At 34.4% G+C, this 25,201-nt stretch overlaps 1 protein-coding gene across 6 annotated transcripts in view; it reads left to right on the top strand.

The window, feature by feature from the left end:
* The window catches only part of PCDH11X (protocadherin 11 X-linked), a 752,740-nt gene that overhangs the window by 74,919 nt on the left and 652,620 nt on the right, over window positions 1-25,201 (top strand). For all 6 annotated transcript variants that reach the window (XM_060291949.1, XM_060291947.1, XM_060291948.1 and 3 more), the window contains exon 3: window positions 10,180-12,666. In XM_060291949.1, the coding sequence (XP_060147932.1) occupies window positions 10,180-12,666 (2,487 nt within the window). The remainder of the gene's footprint in view (window positions 1-10,179; window positions 12,667-25,201) is intronic.

Raw genomic sequence — 25,201 nt, 5'->3', positions numbered from 1 at the left:
CCTTCCCCATCCCTGTGCCCTCAAGTCCATTCTCTAGAACGTCTGCATCCTTATTCCCGTCTTGCCCATAGGTTTTCCATGACCTTTTTTTTTTCTTTTAGATTCCGTATATATGTGTTAGCATACGGTATTTGTTTTTCTATTCTGACTTACTTCACTCTGTATGACAGACTCTAGGTCCATCCACCTCACTACAAATAACTCAATTTTGCTTCTTTATATGGCTGAGTAATATTCCATTGTATATATGTGCCACATCTTCCTTATCCATTCATATGTTGATGGACACTTAGGTTGCTTCCATGTCCTGGCTATTGTAAATAGAGCTTCAATGAACATTGTGGTACATGACTCTTTTTGAATTATGGTTTTCTCAGGGTAAATGCCCAGTAGTGAGATTGCTGCGTCGTATGGTAGTTCTATTATTAGTTTTTTCAGGAACCTCCATATTGTTCTCCATAGTGGCTGTATCAATTTACATTCCCACAGACAGTGCAAGAGGGTTCCCTTTTCTCCACACCCTCTCCAGCATTTATTGTTTGTAGATGTTTTGATGATGGCCATTCTGACCAGTGTGAGATGATATCGCATTATACTTTTGATTTGCATTTCTCTAATGATTAATGATTTTGAGCATTCTTTCATGTGTTTGTTGGTAATCTGTATATCTGCTTTGGAGAAATGTCTGTGTAGGTCTTCTGCCCATTTTTGGATTGCGTTGTTTGTTTTTTTGTGATATTGAACTGCATGAGCTGAATATAAATTTTGGATATTAATCCTTTGCCAGTTGTTTCATTTGAAAATATTTTCTCTCTTTCTGAGGGTTCTCTTTTCATCTTGTTTATGGTTTCCTTTGCTGTGCAAAAGCTTTTAAGTTTCATTAGGTCACATTTATTTATTTCTGTTTTTATTTCCATTTCTCTAGGAGGTGGGTCAAAAGGCTCTTGCTGTGATTTATGTCATAGAGTGTCCTGCCTGTTTTCCTCTAAGAGTTTGATAGTGTCTGGACTTACATTTAGGTCTTTAATCCATTTTGAGTTTCTTTTTGTGTATGGTGTTAGGGAGTGTTCTAACTTCATTCTTTTACATGTAGCTGTCCAGTTTTCCCAGCACCACTAATTGAAGAGGCTGTCTTTTCTCCATTGTATATTCTTGCTTCCTTTATCAAAGATAAGGTGACCATATGTGCATGGGTTTATCTCTGGGCTTTCTATCCTGTTCCATTGATCTATATTTCTGTTTTTGTGCCAGTACCATACTGTCTTGATTACTGCAGCTTTGTAGTATACTCTGAAGTCCAGGTACCCAATTCCTCCAGCTCCATTTTTCTTTCTCAAAATTACTTTCACTAATCGGGGTCTTTTGTGTTTCCATACAAATTGTGTAAGTTTTTGTTATAGTTCTGTGAAAAATGCCACTGGTAGTTTGATAGGGATTGAATTGAATCTGTAGATTGCTTTGGGTAGTAGAGACATTTTCACAATGTTGATTTTTCCAATCCAAGAACATGGTATATCTCTCCATCTATTTGTATCGTCTTTAATTTCTTTCATCAGTGTCTTATAATTTTCTGCATACAGGTCTTTTGTCTCCTTAGGTATGTTTTTTCCTAGGTATTTTATTCTTTTTGTTGCAATGGTAAATGGGAGTGTTTACTTAATTTCACTTCCAGATTTTTCATCATTAGTGTATAGGAGTGCCAGAGATTTCTGTGCATTAATTTTATATCCTGCTACTTTACCAAATTCATTAATTAGCTCTAGTAGTTTTCTGGTAGCTTCTTTAGAATTCTCTATGTAAAGTATCATGTCATCTGCACACAGTGACAGATCTACTTCTTTTCCGATTTGGATTCCTTTTATTTCTTTTTCTCCTCTGATTGCTGTGGCTAAAACTTCCAAAACTTTGTTGAATAATAGTGGTGAGAGTGGGCAACCTTGCCTTGTTCCTCATCTTAGTGGAAATGGTTTCAGTTTTTCACCATTGAGGACAATGTTGGCTGTGGGGTTGTCATATACGGCCTTTATTATTTTAGGTATGTTCCCTCTATGCCTACTTGCTGGAGGGTTGTTATCATAAATGGGTGTTGAATTTTGTCGAAAGCTTTCTCTGCATCCATTGAGATGATCATATTGTTTTTCTCCTTCAATTTGTTAATATGGTGTATCACACTGATTGATTTGCGTATATTGAAGTATACTTGCATTCCTGGCATAAACCCCACTTGATCATGGTGTATGATCCTTTTAATGTGCTCTTGGTTTCTGTTTGCCAGTATTTTGTTGAGGATTTTTGCATCTATGTTCATCAGTGATATTGGCCTGTAGTTTTCTTTCTTTGTGACATCCTTGTCTGGTTTTGGTATCAGGGTGATGGTGGCCTCGTAGAATGAGTTTGGGAGTGTTCCTCCCTCTGCTATATTTTGGAAGACTTTGAGAAGGATAGGTGTTAGCTCTTCTCTAAATGTTTGCTAGAAATCGCCTGTGAAGCCATCTTGTCCTGGACTTTCGTTTGTTGGAAGATTTTTAATCACAGTTTCAATTTCAGTGCTTCTGATTGGTCTGTTCATATTTTCTATTTATTCCTGGTTCAGTCTCGGCAGGATGTGCATTTCTAAGAATTTGCCCATTTCTTCCAGGTTGTCCATTTTATTGGCATATAGTTGCTTGTAGTAATCGCTCATGAATCCTTTGTATGTCTGCAGTGTCAGTTGTTACTTCCCCATTTTCATTTCTAATTCTATTGATTTGAGTCTTCTCCCTTTTTTTCTTGATGAGTTTTGCTAATGGTTTGTCAATTTTGTTCATCTTCTCAGAGAACCAGCTTTCAGTTTTATTGATCTTTGCTATCGTTTCCTTCATTTCTGATCTGATCTCTATGATTTCTTTCCTTCTGCTAACTTTGGGTTTTTTTTGGTTCTTCTTTGTCTAATTGCTTTAGGTGTAAGGTTAGGTTATTTATTCAAGATGTTTCTTGTTTCTTAAGGCAAGTTTGTATTGCTATAGGCTTCCCTCTTAGAATTGCTTTTGCTGAATCCCATTGGTTTTGGGTCATCGCGTTTTCATTGTCATTTTTTTCTAGGTATTTTTTGATTTCCTCTTTGATTTCTTCAGTGATCTCTTGGTTATTAAGTAGTGTAATGTTTAGCCTCCATGTGTTTGTAATTTTTACAGACTTTTCCTGTAATTGATATCTAGTCTCATAGGGTTGTTGTCAGAAGAGATACTTGATACAATTTCAATTTTCTTAAATTTACCAAGGCTTGATTTGTGACCCAAGATATGATCTATCCTGGAGAATGTTCCATGAGCACTTGAGAAAAATGTGTATTCTGTTGTTTTTGGATGGAATGTCCTATAAATATCAATTAAGTCCATCTTGTTTAATGTATCATTTAAATTTGTTTCCTTATTTATTTTCCTTCTGGATGGTCTGTCCATTCGTGAAAGTGATGTGTTAAAGTCCCCTACTATGATTGTGTTACTGTTGATTTTCCCTTTTATTGCTGTTAGTATTTGCCTTTTGTATTGAGGTGCTCCTATGTTGGGTCCACAAATATTTACAATTGTTACATCTTCTTCTTGGATTGATCCCTTGATCATTATGTAGTGTCCTTCTTTGTCTCTTGTAATAGTGCTTGTTTTAAAGTCTATTTTGTATGATACGAGAACTGCTTCTCCAGCTTTATTTGATTTCCAATTGCATGGAATATCTTTTTCATCCCCTCATTTTCAGTCTGTATGTGTCCCTAGGTCTGAAGTGGGTCTCTTGTAGACAACATATATATGGGTCTTGTTTTTGTATCCATTCAGCCAGTCTGTGTCTTTTGGTGGGAGCATTTAATCCATTCACATTTAAGGTAATTATCGATATGTATATTCCTATTCCCATTTTCTTAATTGTTTTGGGTTTGTTATTGTAGGTCTTTTCCTTCTCTCGTGTTTCCTGCCTACAGAAGTTCCTTTAGCATTTGCTCTAAAGCTGGTTTGGTTGTGCTGATTTCTCTTAGCTTTTGCTTGTCTGTAAAGGTTTTAATTTCTCCATCAAATCTGAATGAGATCCTTGCTGGATAGAGTAATCTTGGTTGTAGTTTTTTTCCCTTTCATCACTTTAAGTATGTCCTGCCACTCCCTTCCGACAGGGTTTCTCCTGGTGATCAGCTGTTAACGTTATGGGGATTCCCTTGCATGTTATTTGTTGTTTTTCCCTTGCTGCTTTTAATATTTTTTCTTTGTATTTAATTTTTGGTAGTTTGATTAATATGTGTCTTGGTGTGTTTCTCCTTGGATTTGTCCTGTATGGGACTCTCTTTGCTTCCTGGACTCGATTAACTATTTCCTTTCCCATATTAGGGAAATTTTCAACTGTAATCTCTTCAAATATTTTCTCAGTCCCTTTCTTTTTCTCTTCTTCTTCTGGGACCCCTATAATTCGAATGTTGGTGCGTTTAATGTTGTCCAGGAGTCTCTTAGACTGTCCTCATTTCTTTTCATTCTTTTTTCTTTATTCTGCTTTGCACTGGTTATTTCCACTCTTTTATCTTCCAGGTCACTTATCCGTTCTTCTGCCTCAGTTATTCTGCTATTGATTCCTTCTAAAGAATTTTTAATTTCATTTATTGTGTTGTTCATCATTGTTTGCTCTTTAGTTCTTCTAGGTCCCTGTCAAACATTTCTTGTATTTTCTCCATTCTCTTTCCAAGATTTTGGATGGTTGTTACTATCATTATTCTGAATTCTTTTTCAGGTAGACTGCCTATTTCCTCTTCATTTGTTAGGTCTGGTGGATTTTTACCTTGCTCCTTCATCTGCTGTGTGTTTCTTTGTCTTCTCATTTTGCTGAACTTACAGTGTTTGGTGTCTCCTTTTGGCAGGCTGCATGTTCGTAGTTCCCGTTGTTTTTGGTTTCTGCCTCCAGTGGCTAAGGTTGGTTCAGTGGGTTTTGTAGGCTTCCTGGTGGAGGGGACTAGTGCCTGTGCTCTGGTGGAGGAGGCTGCATCTTTTCTTTCTGGTGGGCAGGTCCACGTCTGGTGGTGTGTTTTGGGGTGTCTGTGACCTTATTATGATTTTAGGCAGCCTCTCTGCTAATGGGTGGCATTGTGTTCCTGTCTTGCTAATTGTTTGATATAGGGTGTCCAGCACTGTACCTTGCTGGTCGTTGAGTGGAGCTGTGTCTTGGCATTGAGATGGAAATCTCTGGGAGATTTTCATCGTTTGATATTATGTGGAGCTGGGAGGCCTCTTGTGGACCAATTTCCTGAACTTGGCTCTCCCACCTCAGAGGCACAGCCCTGACGCCTGGCTGGAGCACCAAGAGCCTGTCATCCACACGTCTCAGAAATAAATGGAGAAAAAAAAGAAAGAAAGAAAGCAAAAGATAAAATAATATTAAATTAAATTAAAAGGTTCTTAAAATAAAAAACAAAAAATAATTATTAAAACAATTTTAAGTAATTAAAAAAAAGAAAGAAAGAAGAGAAAAACCAAAGCAAAAAAAAAAAACAAATCCACCAATGATAACAAGCACTGAAAACTATACTAAAAAAAAAAAAAAAACAGACAGGCAGAACCCTAGGACAACTGGTAAAAGCAAAGGTATACAGACAAAATCACACAGAAGCATATGCATGCACACTCACAAAAAGAGAAAAAGGGGAAAAAAAAAATATATATGTATTGTTGTTCCCAAAGTCCACCTCCTCAATTTGGGATGATTCGTTCTCTATTCAGGTATTCCACAGATGCAGGCTACATCAAGTTGACTGTGGAGATTTATTCTGCTGCTCCTGAGGCTGCTGGGAGAGATTTCCCTTTCTCTTCTTTGTTCACACAGCTCCTGTGGTTCAGCTTTGGATTTGACCCCGCCTCTCCGTGTAGGTCGCCTGAGGGCATGTGTTCTTCACTCAGACAGGACGGGGTTAAAGGAGCAGCTGCTTCAGGGGCTCTGGCTCTCTCAGGCCAGGGGGACGGAGGGGGATGGAGTGCGGGGTGAGCCTGCGGTGGCAGAGGCTGGCATGACGTTGCACCAGCCTGAGGCATGTCGGGTGTTCTCCCAAGGAAGTTGTCCCTGGACCATGAGACGGTGGCAGTGGCGGGCTGCACAGGCTCCCTGGAGGGGAGGTGTGGATAGTGACCTGTGGTTGCACACAGGCTTCTTGGTGGCTGCAGCAGCAGTCTTAGTGTCTCATGCCCATCTCTGGGGTCCGAGCTGATAGCCACAGCTCACGCTTGTCCCTGGAGCTCCTTTAAGCAGCGCTCTTAATCCCCTCTCCTCGTGCACCAGGAAATAAACAGGCAAGAAAAGTCTCTTGCCTCTTCGGCAGTTCCAGACCTTTTGCCAGACCACCTCCCATCTAGCCGTGGTGCACTAACCCCTTCAGGCTGTGTTCACGCCGCCAACCCCAGTCCTCTCCCTGGGATCCGACCGAAGCCCGAGCCTCAGCTCCCAACCGCCACCCATCCCGGCGGGTGAGCAGACAAGCCTCTCGGGCTGGTGAGTTTTGGTTGGCACTGATCCTCTGTGCAGGAATCTCTCCGCTTTGTCCTCTGCACCCCTGTTGCTGTGCTGCCCTCTGTGGCCCCGAAGCTTCCCCCATCCGCCACCCACAGTCTCCACCCGTGAAGGGGCTTCCTAGTGTGTGGAAACCTTTCCTCCTTCACAGCTCCCTCCCACTGGTGCAGGTCCCATCCCTATTCTTTTGTCTCAGTTTTTTTCTTTTTTCTTTTGCCCTACCCAGGTACGTGGGGAGTTTCTTGCCTTTTGGGAGGTCTGAGGTCTTCTTCCAGAGTTCAGTAGGTGTTCTGTAGGAGTTGTTCCACATGTAGATGTATTTCTGATGTATTTGTGGGGAGGAAGGTGATCTCCATGTCTTACTCTTCCGTCATCTTCATGCCCACTCTGAAATTTAAATATGTAAACTAGGAAGTCATTTGTAGAGCTCTAAATATCTGAGTGGGGGTGGTATGCACAAAATCCCCTGACCTGAACATAGATTTTTATTAAAGAAAAATGTAACATCTGAGAACAGTCCAGTGCAATAGAACTTTGTGTAATAATGGACAAGTTCTATATCTGTGCTGTCCAATGCCATAGCCACTACTCAGATGTAGCTGTAAGAACTGAAATGTGGTTAGTGAGACTAAGGTACTGATTTTTTTTATTTTATCTAATTATAATTAATTAAAATTTAAATGTAAATACTTGTGACTAATCGCTGTCATATTGGACAGAGCAGTCGTAGAAGACAGAAGAGCAGTATGGACATTGTCCATTATCTTGTATGTATATCTCATTATCATCTTGAAAATTTGAAAAATCTATCTTTTAACATTACTGTCACGTCACATATAATAGTTAAGGACAGCAAACATGCTGTTCTTGGGTTTTTCAAGTGTCATAACCCTGCATTCATTTGCTTGGGAAAGCAAAGGTCAATGCAAAATTCAGGCAAACACATAAGACTAAGCTCTAAATATACAAACACAAAATACATAAACATAAATGAATAAAATTAAAAATTAAAACTAGCATATTCTTTTCCCCAGATGTATTATAGTCATAAATTAGATAATTGAGTCTGAAACTGAAGACCTTAAGTTATTCACTTGTTGTTTTTAGGCTATATTATATATGCTAGTTCCCCCTTATATAACCTCTAATAATTCTTTATAATCTACTTTTATAGCCCTTATTAAAAATGTAATTATTTTCAATTAACATAAATCTATTAGTATCAACATCAGTAGATACTTAGATTGCTATTGATTTTCCCTCATCTTAGCTAAAATTTAATTTCCATTACATTAGCAAAATATTTTTACTTACCACCATATCGCCAGTGCCTAGAAAAATGCTGTGACCATATTAGCCACTGAATATTGGCATGACAAGAATTAACAAAATTGTATTAAATGCCATGGATTTCTGTGAAGTTCAATTCAGAAGCTATTTTTTCTACCCATAGGTGAGACATTCCAGATTTGAACCTTCCTAAAGGCCTTTTGAAATAACATTACAAAAGTAAAATTATCATTAATCACTAAGTTTACCTAAATCAAATTATAATAGTAAATACTGTATGTATATTTAATATTATTGTTGTAAAATTCTTTTTTTTCTTAAAATAGATTTGTTAATTTTCACACTTGTAGATAGGTATTACATGAAAAATATTTTCCTTGGCAAAGAAAAGGCAAATTGTTTATTGGTTTATATAAGTAAAATATTAATAGAATGCTCATTTTAGTTTATGAATTAAAACTAAGATTAATACACATTGGTTACCTTGTAGGAAATTTTTTTTAATTACATTGAAGCAAAATGATGATTTTAATTAATATTTTTGAAATGCCACCTTAAATTTCATAATAAACATTTAATTCTTCCATCAAGATATATTATGGTCTGGATTTGAATAAAAGAGTAAGTGAATCTAAACACACACAAAAAATCCAAAAAATGCAGAAATATCTTCAAGCAATTCATGAGGAAAAATGTAGTTGTACTTAAGTACTGTACTAGATTTTATGTAAGCAATTATAACACTTTGATAAGTTATAAAAGATAATATGACCATATAATCTCACCATATATTCTAGTGGTCCCTGAAAACCTGATATCCTTCATTGGTTTCTAACATTTAGGATCTTATTTTAGAAACTGGTATGACAGAACAATGAGAAAAAACCCTCAGATGCTCTCCTGTTCACATAGATGGTATCTCAATAACTGATCTTCAGCACATGTCAGCAACTTTTATGTTAAAAAATATATTGAAGAATTAAAATTGTAGTGTGTGGTTATGTGTGTGTGTGTGTGTGTGCACGTATGTACGTGTGTACGTAAGGGTTCATAAATCACCTGTGTACTAGGAATCTTAAGATCTTCTGATCTTCACAGCCTCCAGTACCTTCTATCTTATTCATTTCTGTCAAAGTGCTACAGGTAACACTGGCTAGAACTGCACCTGAGAGCCAGTGAATGCTACTCCTCAATCAGCTATCAAGATCACTTTGTCTGTGTAGGGCTTATCTTATTGTAGTTCAGAGAAGGGACTTTAATTTTTTTTATTTCCTATTGATAAATTGGACTTTATCAAAATTATTTGACTATTTTAAAGACTTATACAAGAGTATGAGATCCTCTGTGTGCTGATAAACAATAGCACTTAAGAGAGCCCAAGCACTTTAAGAATTTTACAGTTTTATATTAATTGAACCACTTCCTTGAGGGTTTTGAGGGAAGCCAGAACCAGAGGAAACTGATTTTAAACATTCCCATAATCTGACTTTATAGGCATAAAGAAAATATAGGTACTGTTCCTATAGCTATATTTTCCAATTTGACATTTTGGCATGTTAGTTTCAGTCCATTGTGCGTGCTCATTAAAAAAAAAATTAGAAGTTAAATAACATTGTTCTGTTAATCTCCAAGAAAATATCTTTCTTTTTTGGCCAGGCCTCATGGCTTGCAGGATCTTAGTTCTCCGACCAGGGATTGAACCTGGGCTCTGGCAGTGAAATCACCGAGTCCTAACCACTGGACCACCAGGGAATTCCCAGAAATTTCATTTTTAACACCTGTTTCTATAGGGGAAAAAAAGAAAGTCTGTATTTTACACAAGGTTTTATTCTTATCAGAGTTTGCATATTTTCTCCCTCTGCCAAAGTTATTAGCTGTATTTATTAGATGTGATATATGCACTTTTGTCTTGGATAAAGATTTTATACTTGATTGTTACTTCTGGTGGTGAAAAGGTGTCCTAGACAACTGAAATCTACAGTAAGATATTTTAATTCATTTGGAGTAACCATTTTTAATTCACTTATAAGTTCATTCACCATGTGAAACTTAGTGATAATTCTTTTTAAAATTCTACATACTTCTTCCTTTTGAAATCTTTAATAGTTCACATAAATGTTACATTTATCACCACAAAGTGCTACAACCTGAAAAGCGCTTAGAACATCTTCTAGCACAACTCTAATTTCACAAATGTGTAGAGATGTTAAGCATCTTGTTTGTGGTGACAATATTAGTTACTGACGAAGTTGGGACTTAGAACTCAAGTCTCTGGCACTTATTTCTGAGTTGAGCCTATGTCATATGACTTCAAGGAATTGAAAACTGGTCTCATTAAATAATAACATAAGCTAAAATGTTTCCTTCTATGTTTTCCAGGGTCAAAGTATTTTTGGGCTTGATGTTATTGAAACACCAGAAGGAGAGAAGATGCCACAATTGATAGTTCAAAAGGAGTTAGATAGGGAAGAGAAAGATACATATGTAATGAAAGTAAAGGTTGAAGATGGTGGCTTTCCTCAAAGATCCAGTACTGCCATTTTGCAAGTCAGTGTTGCTGATACAAACGATAACTGCCCAGTCTTCAAGGAGAATGAGATTGAAGTCAGTATACCAGAAAATGCTCCTGTAGGTACTTCAGTGACACAACTTCATGCCACAGATGCCGACATAGGTGAAAATGCCAGGATTCACTTCTATTTCAGCAATCTAGTCTCCAACATGGCCAAGAGGCTATTTCACCTCAACTCCACCAGTGGACTTATCACAATCAAAGAACCACTGGATAGGGAGGAATCACCAAACCACAGGTTACTGGTTTTGGCAAGTGATGGTGGATTGATACCAGCAAGATCAATGGTACTAGTAAATGTTACAGATGTCAATGATAATGTCCCATCAATTGACATAAGATATATCATCAATCCAATCAATGGCACCGTGGTTCTTTCAGAAAATTCTCCACTCAACACAAAAATTGCGCTCATAACTGTGACAGATAAGGATGCTGACCTTAATGGTAGGGTGACGTGCTTTACAGATCATGAAGTCCCTTTCAGGTTGAGGCCAGTATTCAGTAATCAGTTCCTCCTAGAGACTGCTGCATATCTTGACTACGAGTCCACAAGAGAATATGCTATTAAATTACTGGCTGCAGATGCTGGCAAACCTCCTTTGAATCAATCATCCATGCTCCTCATCAAAGTAAAAGATGAAAATGATAATGCTCCAGTTTTCACTCAGCCTTTCATAAGTCTTTCTGTTCCTGAGAATAACTCTCCTGGCACCCAGTTGACAAAAATAAGTGCAACGGATGCAGACACAGGGCATAATGCTGAGATAAACTACCTGCTTGGCATTGATGCTCCATCTGAATTCAACCTGGATCGTCGTACAGGCATTCTGACTGCAGCGAAGAAACTGGATAGAGAAAAACAGGAAAAATATTCATTCACAGTTCTGGCAAAAGATAATGGGATGCCACCTTTAATAACCAATGCCACAGTCTTAGTGACTGTTCTTGATCAGAATGACAACAGTCCAATTTTCACTCACAATGAGTACAACTTCTATGTCCCAGAAAACCTTCCAAGACATGGCACAGTAGGACTAATCACTGTAACTGATCCTGATTATGGAGAAAATTCTGCAGTCACTCTCTCCATTTTAGACGCAAGTGATGACTTCACCATTGATCCACAGACTGGTGTCATCCGACCGAATATTTCCTTTGATAGAGAAAAACAAGAATCTTATACTTTCTATGTAAAGGCTGAGGATGGTGGTAGGGTATCACGTTCTTCAACTGCCAAAGTCACCATAAATGTGGTTGATGTCAATGACAACAAACCAGTTTTTGTTGTCCCTTCTTCGAACTACTCCTTTGAATTGGTTCTGCCATCCACTAATCCAGGCACAGTGGTCTTCACGGTAGTTGCTGTTGACAATGACACTGGCATGAATGCAGAGCTTCATTACAGCATTGTAGGAGGAAACACAAAAGGTCTGTTTATGATTGACCAAACAACAGGCAACATTACACTGAAGGAGAAATGTGTCCTTGCAGACCTTGGTTTACACAAACTGGTAGTCAAAGTCAAGGACTTAGGACAACCTGATTCTCTCTTCAATGTTGTAAATGTTAATCTATTTGTGAATGAGTCAGTGACCAATGCTACACTGATTTATGAATTGGTGCGAAAAAACATTGAAACACCAGTGACCCAAAGTATTGAGACAGCTGATACATCCTCACCATCCAGTGACTATGTCAAGATCGTGGTTGCCATTGTTGCAGGCACCATAACTGTCATCCTTGTTATTTTCATCACTGCTGTAGTAAGATGCCGCCAATCACCACACCTTAAGGCTGCTCAGAAAAACAAGCAGAATTCCGAATGGGTTACTCCAAACCCAGAAAACAGGCAGATGATAATGATGAAGAAAAAGAAGAAGAAGCATACCCCTAAGAACTTGCTGCTTAACTTTGTTACTATTGAAGAAACTAAGGCAGATGATGCTGACAATGATGGAAACAGCGTCACACTAGACCTTCCCATTGAACTGGAAGAGCAAACCATGGGCAAGTACAACTGGGGCACTACACCTACTACTTTCAAGCCTGAAAGTCCTGATTTGGCCCGGCACTACAAATCTGCCTCTCCACAGCCTGCCTTCCAGATCCAGCCGGAAACTCCCCTGAATTCAAAGCACCACATCATCCAGGAACTGCCTCTTGATAACACCTTCGTGGGCTGTGATTCCATCTCCAAGTGTTCCTCCAGCAGTTCTGATCCCTACAGCGTTTCTGAGTGCAGCTATCCAGTAACAACTTTCAAGACCCCTGTGTCTGTACACACCAGACTGGTAGGTAATCCAAGTTTCTAAGTAACCTTTCTAATTTTATATATTTTTAATTATTTTCAGTTGAACTAGGACTTTACAGAATCTACTGACTCAACATGGGATCAAAATGTTCTGCAGAAGTATCTGAATAGATATATGGATTCATTTTAAGTTTGGTAGAAAATCAGAACAAAATGACTCCTGATTGGAGGAAAATTGGGTGAGGAATGATGATTATAATAGGGACAGTGTTGTCTGTAGATGGCAGTATGACACTTCTTGCTAGAGAATATACTGGAAAAACTCCAAAATAAAGGGTCATGGCACTGTCCTCAGTACAGTTGTGTGCATGAGGATCAAAACAGTCATGGCTAGATACATCACAGTAAAGCCTCTTGGAATCTGATAAACAGGTCTTAATACTTAATGGTATTGAGAGTTCCAGCTTCACTTGGAAAAATCTGTGTCTACCCAAGATAATCAAATAGCATAAAGATATCCCCCCTACCCACCATTCCTCTAAACCCCCACAATGAAAAGACAGTGTAATTTCCAGATTAGGAACTCACCATTATTCTGCTTCATAAATCTGTATTAACACAATGTAGCAAGAATGGGATTAGGAAAATGAAGTCATGCTACTCACTCTCACCTTCAAGCCAGAGAATGAAATATATATGAGATCTCTACTTTAGATATCCATTTGAGTATCTGCATATTCATGCAAGGTATTAAGAACCCTTCAGGAGACATTCTTAAGAGATAATGACTTTTTGAAAATGAAATATTATTGCTTTCTCTAATGGGCCTGAAGGAAACTATGCACATATTAAGACCCAAGATATCTGTATACAATAATTTAAAACCCATTAAATTTATGAAAACGAGTTTATACAGTCTTTTTTATCTGTATTCCATGGAGAAATGAATGAAAATGTATCTAGAAATTCATAACTAAAGTAAATGATTTAAGTATTTTTATTTCCTTAATAAAGTCAAGTGATAGAATTTATCTACATTTTTTCTCTGGAAGTTATACAGCATGTTGATTTTATCATTTCATCTGTGTTACTCTTAAGAAGGTCTTCATATCAGTTTCAGTGAATAAAACTTTTGAAAACCTATTTAGGCTTAATTAAATAGTAGTAATGTGAAAGTCAGAATAGGTTTCCTCTCACCAAATTTAGAGATATTAGAGAAGTCTATCAGGATTCAAAATAACAATGAAAATAATTTACCATAATTTAGGAAATGCTTTTAAGAATTGAGGTCACTCATGGATTTGCATAGTTAAATTATACAATAACGTTAACTTTTCTCTCTTAATCACACAGTGAAAGTAAGATACTAATTCAGTTGTGGGTGCATTTTTGTTACAATAGGTTCATAATTATGCTATCGCAAATGGTAAAATAGAACCCTACTCTCTTTGTGGTGAGTTTCTGTTATGCTTTGAATGAGTTTATAGGGCAGTGGTTATTTCTACAGTTTACATGAGCCTCATGGTTTCTGACCAAGGTGGATCTTAAATGGGTGGCAAACATAACAGATGCCGAATATCTCATCATGGTATGTTTTTTTTTTATTTAACTATTAAAAAGGGTGCTCTCATTTTCTAATTCTCATTGCTATCATCCGGTTTTTTGGAAACATTTCTCAACAGAAAAGTATTCTTTATGAATAGCACTTTATGTGTGTTGTATATCCTAATAGCACTTTTCCCAGGGCTAAATTTGTGACTCACTTAAAAATCTATACAAAGGGTGGGGTTTGTGAATTACTTTTGCAGAGCATCATTTTTAATAGATTGGCTTGTGAAGTTAGTTAGAAGAGCAAATTCTGGTTTCAACTGTTTTTGAAAGCATGGAAATGTTTTAAGAGCTAGACTTATTTTACATGAGGACATGAACATACAGTAAGTAAGGCATAGATGAAGGAAAATATTGAAGTGTTTTCCAAATATCTTCCTCTTTTATTGCTTTTTTTGATATTTTGTAATCCTGAGAAAGTCGATAAAATTAATAACTTTTTCATTCGGGTATTTTATTTTATTTAGCTAAGAAATTTTTTCCTAAACACAGAACAGTAACTTCATGAGATAGGCAAAATAAGGAAAGTAAATGCTAATGAGAATAAATTCTTGGTTATCATTCGGTTTTTATTAGCTAAAAGGAGTATCTTAGAATCAGTGGGTTCTCAGATGACTTATTCTATTTTTTCTCATCTTAAAAAAATAGGTAAATTGTATATTTTATGTCATTGGTTCACAGATGTTTCAGATTAATTACTAAATATCTTCTGGACATGAATTGGTGAACTTAGGCAGACTAATGTGACACTAAAAATAATTTGAATCCTTGTATTTTGTGCTACATTTGCAATGTTCTTCACCCTTTCTGTATACGCTTCAATTTCTGATTAACACCAGGAGAGGCATCTTATATTCAGTGATGTTGGAGAATGCGAAAAAGTTAAGTGAGCACTGAAAAAGAACTCGTGTATTTATAAAAATTCAAATACAGTAGGTGTCTTCTTTTTAAAGAAACATCATACAAAATGAGGAAAAGTGTCAGACAGTAAAATAAAAATCCATTGTTCCTTAAAGAAATTCTGACAGTGGAATAAAATATTACTGTTATCAGAAGGCAGAATTATATTCAATTGATTTTAAACAAAGTGAGAAATATATTTTCAAAAGGAGGGTTTAGGGTGATATTTCTGTTTAGTTCATTATTCATCTGAATAGAAATATGAAAGTGAAGAAATTAAATGGTTCTAGGAGGCAGTAAGATATAAGGGGATTTATAAAAACTTTCATGTTTTTAAAAAGGGAATCAAATATTTTCTATAGTTTTTTTTTTTTCTGACTCGTGTTCTGAAAAAATATGGAACATTCATTAGATAGAAACGTATCTATTGCACAAAACCATTTATACCTGGGGAATATGAGGATCCTCTTTGATATAAATTTTTACAAGTATTCTGGAAGGCATTTTTGTATGCATATATTATAGTAGAAATTAAAACATGAAATGTAAAAGATGATCTTACAGTGTACTTTATATTAACGTCTTTCAGAGCAAGCAGATAGTGTTTGGTGCGATTCTAGAAAAACAATAAGAATAATCATTTTAGAATCAATTTTGATAATTGTTGTATAAAAGAGATACAATGCCAAAACGAAATCTTGCTTAACACAGTTCTTCCATTAAAATATTGTGAAGACTATACATCTGAAAAATAGGGGAACAAAAATGAACTTATTATTTGGAAAGGGCCTTCTGTGTACAAGTCACTGTCTTAGTCATGTATTTGAGGTACTTCATTTCAAAAAGAAATAATTCATGGTTACATGAGTGTAGGTATTATACATGGATTCAAAATGGTAAGAGGAGTCTGAGTTAGCTTGGAATAGGCTTGGTATTTACTACTGTTACATTCCATAACCTTGATATTGTGCATCTGTATTTTAGCAATGTGAATTTTAGCCATGTAGCATGCTTGGCAACTAAGACTCCTAGAACACAACCATCTGATTTTGATAACATGTTATTTTTCTTGTCCTAGACTGATTCCAGGACATCAACTATTGAAATCTACAGTGAGATATAACTTTCTAGGAACAACATAATTCTATTCCCCTTCCAAAAAACTCCAATGATTTGTGATTTCAAAATTTGGCTAAGATCATTTAGCTTGTAATCTGGATTTCCCACTATAAAAGCAAGCAAAACAAAAACCACCTTAAAAAATATGTCCCACTGAACCCCATGCTTACTTTAGCTGTAATCTTGCAATCGAAATTTTAAATTTGTGGAAGAAACAGTGCAGTGTGATAAAAAAAAAAGTTTTATCATGCTGTTTCTCGATTTGCTTCCTCTGAATGCCAACAAGTGTGATGTAATATAATATGTCTTGATGTACAAACTGATGGTTAATGTATCAATCATGAAACGTGGAATTACTTGCCCTGTCTGATTGCTGAAGAATTTAAACATCATCTGCGGGAGTTTGGAAGTGAAGCTGAACTATCCAAGCTACCCTCTGAAAGGTATCCAAGGGCAAGAGATTTTCTTTAATATCAAAAATACAAACAGCAACAACAAAAAAAAACCACTTTAGATCATTTTTTGGAAAATATTCACTACTATAGTGTTGTTGAGAAAATAATTATAATTATCCATCACTCTGCTGAAAAGTTAGATGATATAAAATAATTTTAATGGGTTTTTATGTTGATTGTAATCATGTTGTTTCACTACTTTAATCATTAAAAAATATTTTTGTTGTAATCATGTTTCTTTTTTTCTATAAATACTGTAAAAGAAAGAGGTTTTTTTTTTTTTCTATTTTTATCTATCAAAAGAAGAATGTAAAGTTCTTTATACTCCCTGATATTTTGGGGAAAAAAAGTACTGATGTTTCTTATATAGTGAAATATAATTCCATTCATATGTGAGTAGAGACAAGGATTTAAATAGTATATTTTGAAAGATTTTATCTTAATTTTGAAACTACCTAAGAAAATATAAGCTACTAGAGTCAAACAGCTAAATAGATCTACATAATTTCTCTGGCATTAAATTACTGAATATATTTCATTGATTTGAGTAATTTGGCCTTTAACTCATTCTTCACAATATGTTGATTAATCAGTTTCTTACACAAATGACTAAATGCGTCAAATTTGGTGTACATTAAATGTATTAAGGAAAGAAGGTTGTGTCCCAATTTTACATTGTATTCTTTAAGCTGCTTATGACTTACTAAAAGTACTAACAGAATTTTTTTAAAAGCACGATTTCTTGGGGCTAAGAGGGAGTATAAAGGACCTTTATAATCACAACATAAGATATGTTTCCTGGATTCTCTTTCAAATGCTTCATTGTGTATCATTTTACCTAGCAAAGTGTGGACAGGATTTGGTCTATTATGTATGTGCATTAAATTAGTGTATTATTTAAAGTGTTCCTTGCTGTAAAGGTATTTAGAAGAGGCTTATGCTCTATTTAGCATTTCAAATTAGTGTAATTCTTGGATATTTAATATATAGGCAATATTTTTAAAAGATTTCTGTTAAAATTTAGCATTCCCATTTACTCAGTACAGAATCTCTGGTACCTCCAATAATGTCAAGTTCCTTGAACATGCTTGCTATCTGGCTTTTTAAACATTACTTAGTTAATTATAATGACTGTAAGTGTAACTGTTTTACTGGTAATGAGAAATGTCATGTAAATTATAATATTGTATTACATACTTATAAACAACTATTGTAGAAAAATACTTAAAATTAAATTTTACCTTTGTGAAAGTTACTCATATAGAGTAACTTTATAATCTCTCCCCTATTTCTTCCTGATAAATTAAATATTTCAGTTTAATTCAAATCATTTCAAGGAATGTCAAAATTTAGCCAACTTATTATACCTCTAGAGTCAGTGCCCAGCAGGTACAAAGACGTACTAAGAGTAGGAGTTTCCAAAATCCATAGTCTCACTTAATTGTGAAAAAAATTATGATGCCCAAGAAAATGAATCAGTACTTCACATATCCCATGATAAACTAGTGTGGTTTCATGACCATTTGTATATGTAATTATTATATAAATGCATTTTAAATGCTTGTGTCATGACCACCCTGGTCTCTGCTTTTCCACACATTCTGTGAGCTAGAGGAGAATACTTCATTTTTCTTCTGCTTCAGTGACCCTTTCCTTTAGGCCTGTGATAAGGAAAACTCCTAATCACTCCTTTGTATATGTGAAGATGAAAATGTTTTGAAACAGTTACCCAGAATCTCTTTAAAAAATTCCTCAGTATTTTTATGGGGGTCATCTTTGCAGAAGATGAAAATAGAAACTTTATTTTTAAAGCTGCAAGTGATTCTTCTCAGAATATAATTTCTGTGAGAAAGGAACTTCTGAATTGATTTCTTTCCTGCTCTTTGAGGCTAAAATATTTACCCATATAAACCAATGATGATTGAGGTTTAACTGTATCTAAACTTCAGCCATAGATGAAAATGGATTCTACTTTTGATTATTAACTACCCTTGGTCGGTCCTTTGCTTATGCTTGAGGAAATAATATTAACATTTGAGAACAGTATGGACGGCATTGAAACGAATTTTCCACAAAAGCCAGAGAGGACAAAATTATATGTTTTCCTGTTGGTTCTTTCTTATCAGTTGATTTGATGATACTTTTAATTTAATTATTGGTGTTATTACATGTTTGGCTTACAAGGTCTCAGATATCTTCCCATCTCTTGTATTGGTGTTAATGGACTCTTAGAATATTCTCAATGAAGTGTCCTTGATGGTCTCTCTTGTTCTTATTCTAGTCAGTGAATAGAGGAAAACAGAGGGAAAGGAAATCTTAAGACTAGTCAGCAAAGAAACTTTTAGGGATTACCTAATCGATTAACTACAATGTGCTGTATACTTTCATACCTGTAAACACTCGAAGGAGTATTATTTTCTTTTGATTAAAATCCAAAGTGCATAAATTGAAAAAAATTGCTGAAATACATTTCCTCATTTTACATTAAATATAAAAGTTTATTTTTGGAAATAGGGTATTCAAGCTATTACATTTCTTAAGTTATTTTTATTTTCAATGATTTAAATTGAAAATTTTATAGAACAGTTTTAATTCTATCCATTAATTAATCTTTTATGTATACTTCTGTTTTCTCTGCTGACCATCCTGTTCACATTATCAATGTGAACTCATATACTTTAGAATAACTTTTAAAAGCTGAATTTAGATTCAATCAGTCATTATTTCATGCAATATTTACTAATCTTTTCATTTCAAAACAATACTGACACATTTTACAATTTTTTCACCTGCACTCGTCACTGTTTAATTAGATTTTGTAATTGTCCGTCTAGCTAGGTGTGATTTGAAGCCTGATCTCAACAGAAGTGCTACAGGACAAGCAGAGCTTAAGTAATCTTATATGAACTTAATCTACACTGTGTAAATGCTTCCTATAGGTGCTCTTGTGTAATAGACTTTTTTCTTTAGGATTTGCTTAGTTTCTGTCTATTTTTATTGTTTAGATTTAGGTTTCTAGCATATTCAAAGGTGCTGTGATAATATAAAGCTGTATGTGTTGTATATAATTATTATTTTTAAAAAGAACTGAAGTTCAATTTGTTTTTTCATGCATTATGTGTGTTCATACATAACATCCGTGGTTTTATGTGGTATTTAGAATTAGGAGTAGACTTTTTAAAATTGTAGAGTAGTCATAGGCCTTTATTTTTATTGCACAATGCAATATACATTTGTTGTAGAAAATTTAGGAAATTGTAGATAGATTTTAACTGTATCTATGAAAATTTGATGAAGAATTTTAAAACTATTTGTTTTTCCTTCAGGCTATACCAGTAAGTTTTTCTTTATAATTTACTTAGTAATTCTGTTTAACCTTTGGAAGTGGTGCACTTTAAAATTACAGAAGTATTCTTCTCTTTTTATATTATAAACTATACATGCAGGATTTTTTACACATAGTGGTAATTGACTTAATTATTATGCATATTGTTTATTTTTATAGATGTATGATTAGACAAATTTATGAAATAGTTGAGTCTGATTAGTTTATAGTATACTGAAGGGAATACTATATATCTCCACCACGAGACTAATCTGCCCTCAGTGAAAATATCAAGTCTTGATGAAAAAGCTTTTCCATTAAAAAGAATGCCATCTAAATATCTGCCAAAAGTTCCCCTAGAATGAACAACTAAGTTATCTATTATAATTATTTCTAAAAAGCCTCGTAACCAATTTTTACCTTTTGCAAATTCTAGATATTCTCAATTAAAATTGTATTAACTCTCCCGTTTCAACTGATTAATTATATTTAATTATCCACACATACACTGGTACTATCCAGTTAGGAGTAAATCTTTTTCTGTGAAGTGAAAAAAATCACATTCTATTAGGTTTCAGATAGTCAAATTGACATAATAATGGAAATGAAGTACTTCAATGGATATTCTAGAAATATATGCACTTTTCTCCCTTGTCCTGGAGCCTTATATTTACTAACTATTCACTGATTTACTTCATAAATGTTATTCTCTTAGAAATGCACTTTAAAAACATTTTCATTTTTTGTCTTAACACTTGGTAAAAACATTAGATAACAAAATAATACTTTCATTAGATACTTAGAGAAAATTTGAATAATACCACTTTTACTCTCTTTGGTGGTAGTAGAAGTAAACAAATGTGCAATACTGGTGAAAAATATTATTTTCAGAAATCCACAAAATAAACTTTAAAATGTATTTACTCATATTACTACATATCAGTTTTAACCTCAGATTCAAAATCAACACAGACCACTATTTCAATGATACTTTAAACAGAATTGCTCATAAACACTATCACCTTACACAAAAACATTTCCCGTAATTCAAGTATATAGCTCAAATAGTTGTTCAGTGTCACAACCTCGAAGTAATTAAACACACACACACACACACACACACACACAAGGACAAATTTGATCAGCTCTTTTGGTATGTAAACACAGACCTAGTCTCATATTCAAGGTGGGAAAAAACACACAAAAATGGAATTGCATGGATGCTGGAAAACTAATCTATGAACTGCTAAATGAGAGATTATATTTCATTACTAATTTTATTTATTTGATCACTTATTCAGAGCTATGTATTGGGTGCCTTTTTTGTAGATAATTATATACATTATTTATGAAGTTCAGATTGAATAAGTACATATTTTTCACACAAATATAGTTATTAAAGAGAAGGTGCTGAGTTCTCTTCCCGATAGGTATCATAGTTTTGTCTACGTGATACTAAAACATCTGGAGGCAAAATACAATTTTTCACTGAATATGGGGATATTTTGTCTACCTGAAAAAATTGACTCCATAAAGACGCAGACTTTATCTAGTACTACAAAATGATATTATAATAGTTTCATTTTAGATAGGAAAAAAGAATTTGACATGCTATATAAAGTTAACATTATCTGAACTAGAGCAATTGATAACGTTTAACAACAAAATTCTACATGGTGCTACAATTCAACTTTACGTATATAAATTTGATTTGTTTGTAAGACTATACACACATTTATTTCAAAATGCACAAAAACTGTAGAAATGATGAGGTACATACAATTATGTCATTTTAGGTGTGAGACTTAAAAGACAACCATACCAAACTCTTAAAATTAAGAGACCTAATTGTGAGTCTAGAGGAAAATTCATTTTAATTTGATGTTTATGTAATTCTAAAACAGTGGGATTAAAATGGGCTAGGGTATGTATAAGCATACATATGTTTACGTATATGTGTGTATATTTATGTTTTTCAAATTTCTAGCAGAAAAAAGTAACATAAACTTTATACTAAAGACAACGTGTTCAAAGATCATACATCTATATTTACAATGTTATTCTCTGTTCTTTTAAACTTATGCCTCACTTCCAAACTTTAATCATCCTTTATCCCTTATATCACCCTACATAGCACCTTTTATTTAAAAAAAAAACTTGTCACATTCACTGCATTCTGAATATGTGCTCATGTGTTTTTTACTTTCAAATTATTTTGCCTCTAATGTAACTGCAGTACTTCTCTTCATAAAATTTCCCTGTTTTCTGAAGGATCACAGATCCAGTAACACTACATTATACATTAAAAATTAAACTATTTTTCCTATCTAATTACCAGTGTAGATTCTACTTCTTTTCCACACAAAAAAGCTAAGATAAATTTGCCTTCAGTAATAGTCAACTTCTGCTCAGTTGGCATAACTAAAACATATATAAAAGAATCCATTAAAATAATTATTTTTATTTGCATTAATACCTTATTTAATTTTAATACCACTGAAACCAAAAAAAAGATAAGTAATTCTCTGTTAGTGCTCTGTACAATGTCAGATTTTCAGTTTCATAAGTCTGCAACTTTGTGGGTTTATGTTTCCATCAAAGGCTAAGATATGAATTTGCCATAATCATGTACATGCATACATACTTATCTATGTATGTGTATACACACATACACTTTTATAAACAGCTTGGTGTGAACTATGGATTGACATAAATCATGGAAATATTAGTGAGGATAGATTCAGTTTTTAGATTGAGTAATGTGTACAATTTATTATCATTTCTGGTTTTGAGTGGAGCTAGTACTACGAACTGCCATTGAAGAAAAGCTGTGTAAAGTAACATTAAAATTGTGAAGATTTAAAATACAAGAGCAGTCACAGTCACTCTTAAAATTTTGTTTTTGCTTTGTTATTTGTAGCTGTACTTTTAAAAAAGAATAAACAGGTTTTTGTGTGAATATGTTAGAGTGAATATTATAGGGCATCTTTCAACTGGAATACATGTAGTTACTAACATTGGTTGTATTTGATATATTTTCAGTACATAAAGTGTGTGTAATCTGTATTAAGTGAAATACCTATAAATAAAGTTGTTTCTGCATTGCAATAACATATCTTCTGATATTTTTTGAAGCGCTTGTTGTCATCAGGGGCTACTGATTTCACTGACATCATCAAGGATCCTAAAATAATTTTTAGCACACTAACATCCTACAATTTCATGGTATAATTCATTATCTGTGTTGTGTTAACCAGAACTTTATATATTGGCATTCCTGACCACTAACATTGGGAGATAACTGGTCCAAAGCAATGAAGTGGATTGAAGTGACTCATATTCAACTAAAGTTTTACTTTTGTGCATTTTATTGTACTCAAATTCTTTGAATATTGGTAATATGGTACCACTTATTAACTATTGTTTTTCATAGAACATGCTATAGATAATGGAGTTTACCATGAGTTCAAATGAGATGAATTAAATATTTCTCAAACTCCTGCTATGAACAAAGCAATGTAGAGAATGATGGTGGTTATGGTGAGGGATGGGGTATTAAGGGGTAGAGATGTGGGACAATCAAGGTTCTCTCCTGGTTTCTATTAGTGTAAAAAGCCTTTTACCCAACAAGTTTAATTGAAAGTATGTTAAAAAAAAAAAACTTTCAGCTTTTCTAGTGCAGACAATCCCTGATTATATAAGGTTTAAAAAAAAACAAAAGAAAAAAAATTAAAAGTTTTATCATAATAATTAGGAGGGTGTGTGTGTGTATGTTTGTGTGTGCACATGTGTGTGTGTGAATATCGCTAGTAGAGTATCTTACATGTATTAGGTATTCATTCCAAAGTTCTTGAAATCTGAACTGAGCAAGCATATACTTAACCCATTTTAGGAAGCACCTTAAAGTCATCAACACTTTCCCGAATCACATCCAAATAACAGCCAAATTCTGTTGATCTTGCCTCTAACATACCTCAGACATTTCTCCCTTTACATTTACTTATTCAGGTCTTCGTCACAAGTTACTGGTTCCACTACTAACAGGTTGTCCTGCTTCCTAGTTTCATTTGTCCAATTTATTTTCTACCCTGTGCCCAGAACACTTCCTAAAACACAGATCTGATCAAGTGAAGCCTATGAGAGAAAAGCTTCTGAGTCTTTCCCCATTGCATATAGGATAAAACCTTAATTACTCTATTTTTCAAGGATTTTACAATTTTAATCAGGTCTACTTGCTCATCCTTATCTCCTACTACTCCATGCACCCCACATTTTTGTCTTACCTACTACCTCTTGTTCCTTGAATATTTCATGCACTTTGATGCTTCCATAAATCTGAACAATTTACCAGAATTACATTAAGCACTTCCTTTCGTTAAGATTCTGTGAGGACAACAAAAATAACTAAGCCATGGTCAGTGAAGTAGAAGTGTAATTGTGGAGATAATGTAAGAAAATATACTTTTAATAGCAGAGAGAATATGATAAAAAAAATGAAAGTATGCTACCTGTGATTTTATTAAAAATGAAAGAAGCCTGGATGGTACCCTTTTCTTCAACATCTTTCCTGTTTCTTAACATTAACCTTACATAATTCTCGTGAAATGAAAAGCCTCAACAAATGACTAGGTCATATAGCTCTTCAAACAGTAGTTGCCGGAAACTATTTCCAGAAAATTAATGTTACATCATTTTTCTTCATTAATCTTAGAAAGATTTTTAAATATTTACCTCAGATACTTTGATTCTTGTTACATTTCCTGTCCATGAGTTGCACTTAAAAGAAAAACTATCAACAGAAAATTTTAACCCATTTGTTCATCTTAATATGAACATATACCGGAGAACCACATACTGCTTTTAGACATTTTGGCAAAAGGAGCATATCAATGTAACATTTCTTATAAATATGGCAAGAAAAATGTGTTCTTGTCCTCAATAGAGGAACTTTTTCCATGGTGAATGGTAACAAATAGATATTGAGAACTCTGGTTAAAATGTGCTGTCTATACATAGAAACTGTCACTGAAGTACTGAGATGAAATGGTCATCCCAGATAGAAATCATTTTATCTCTTCCCCCCATACTGAAAGTCAAAATTATCAAATTTGTGAAAACAGGACAGATGAAGAAACCATGGGATATCAAATGTAGATAACATCCAAATT

Source organism: Globicephala melas, chromosome X (genome assembly GCF_963455315.2).
Source record: "Globicephala melas chromosome X, mGloMel1.2, whole genome shotgun sequence".
Classification (NCBI taxonomy): Eukaryota; Metazoa; Chordata; class Mammalia; order Artiodactyla; family Delphinidae; genus Globicephala; species Globicephala melas.
This window is presented reverse-complemented; position numbering and strand designations above follow the sequence as displayed.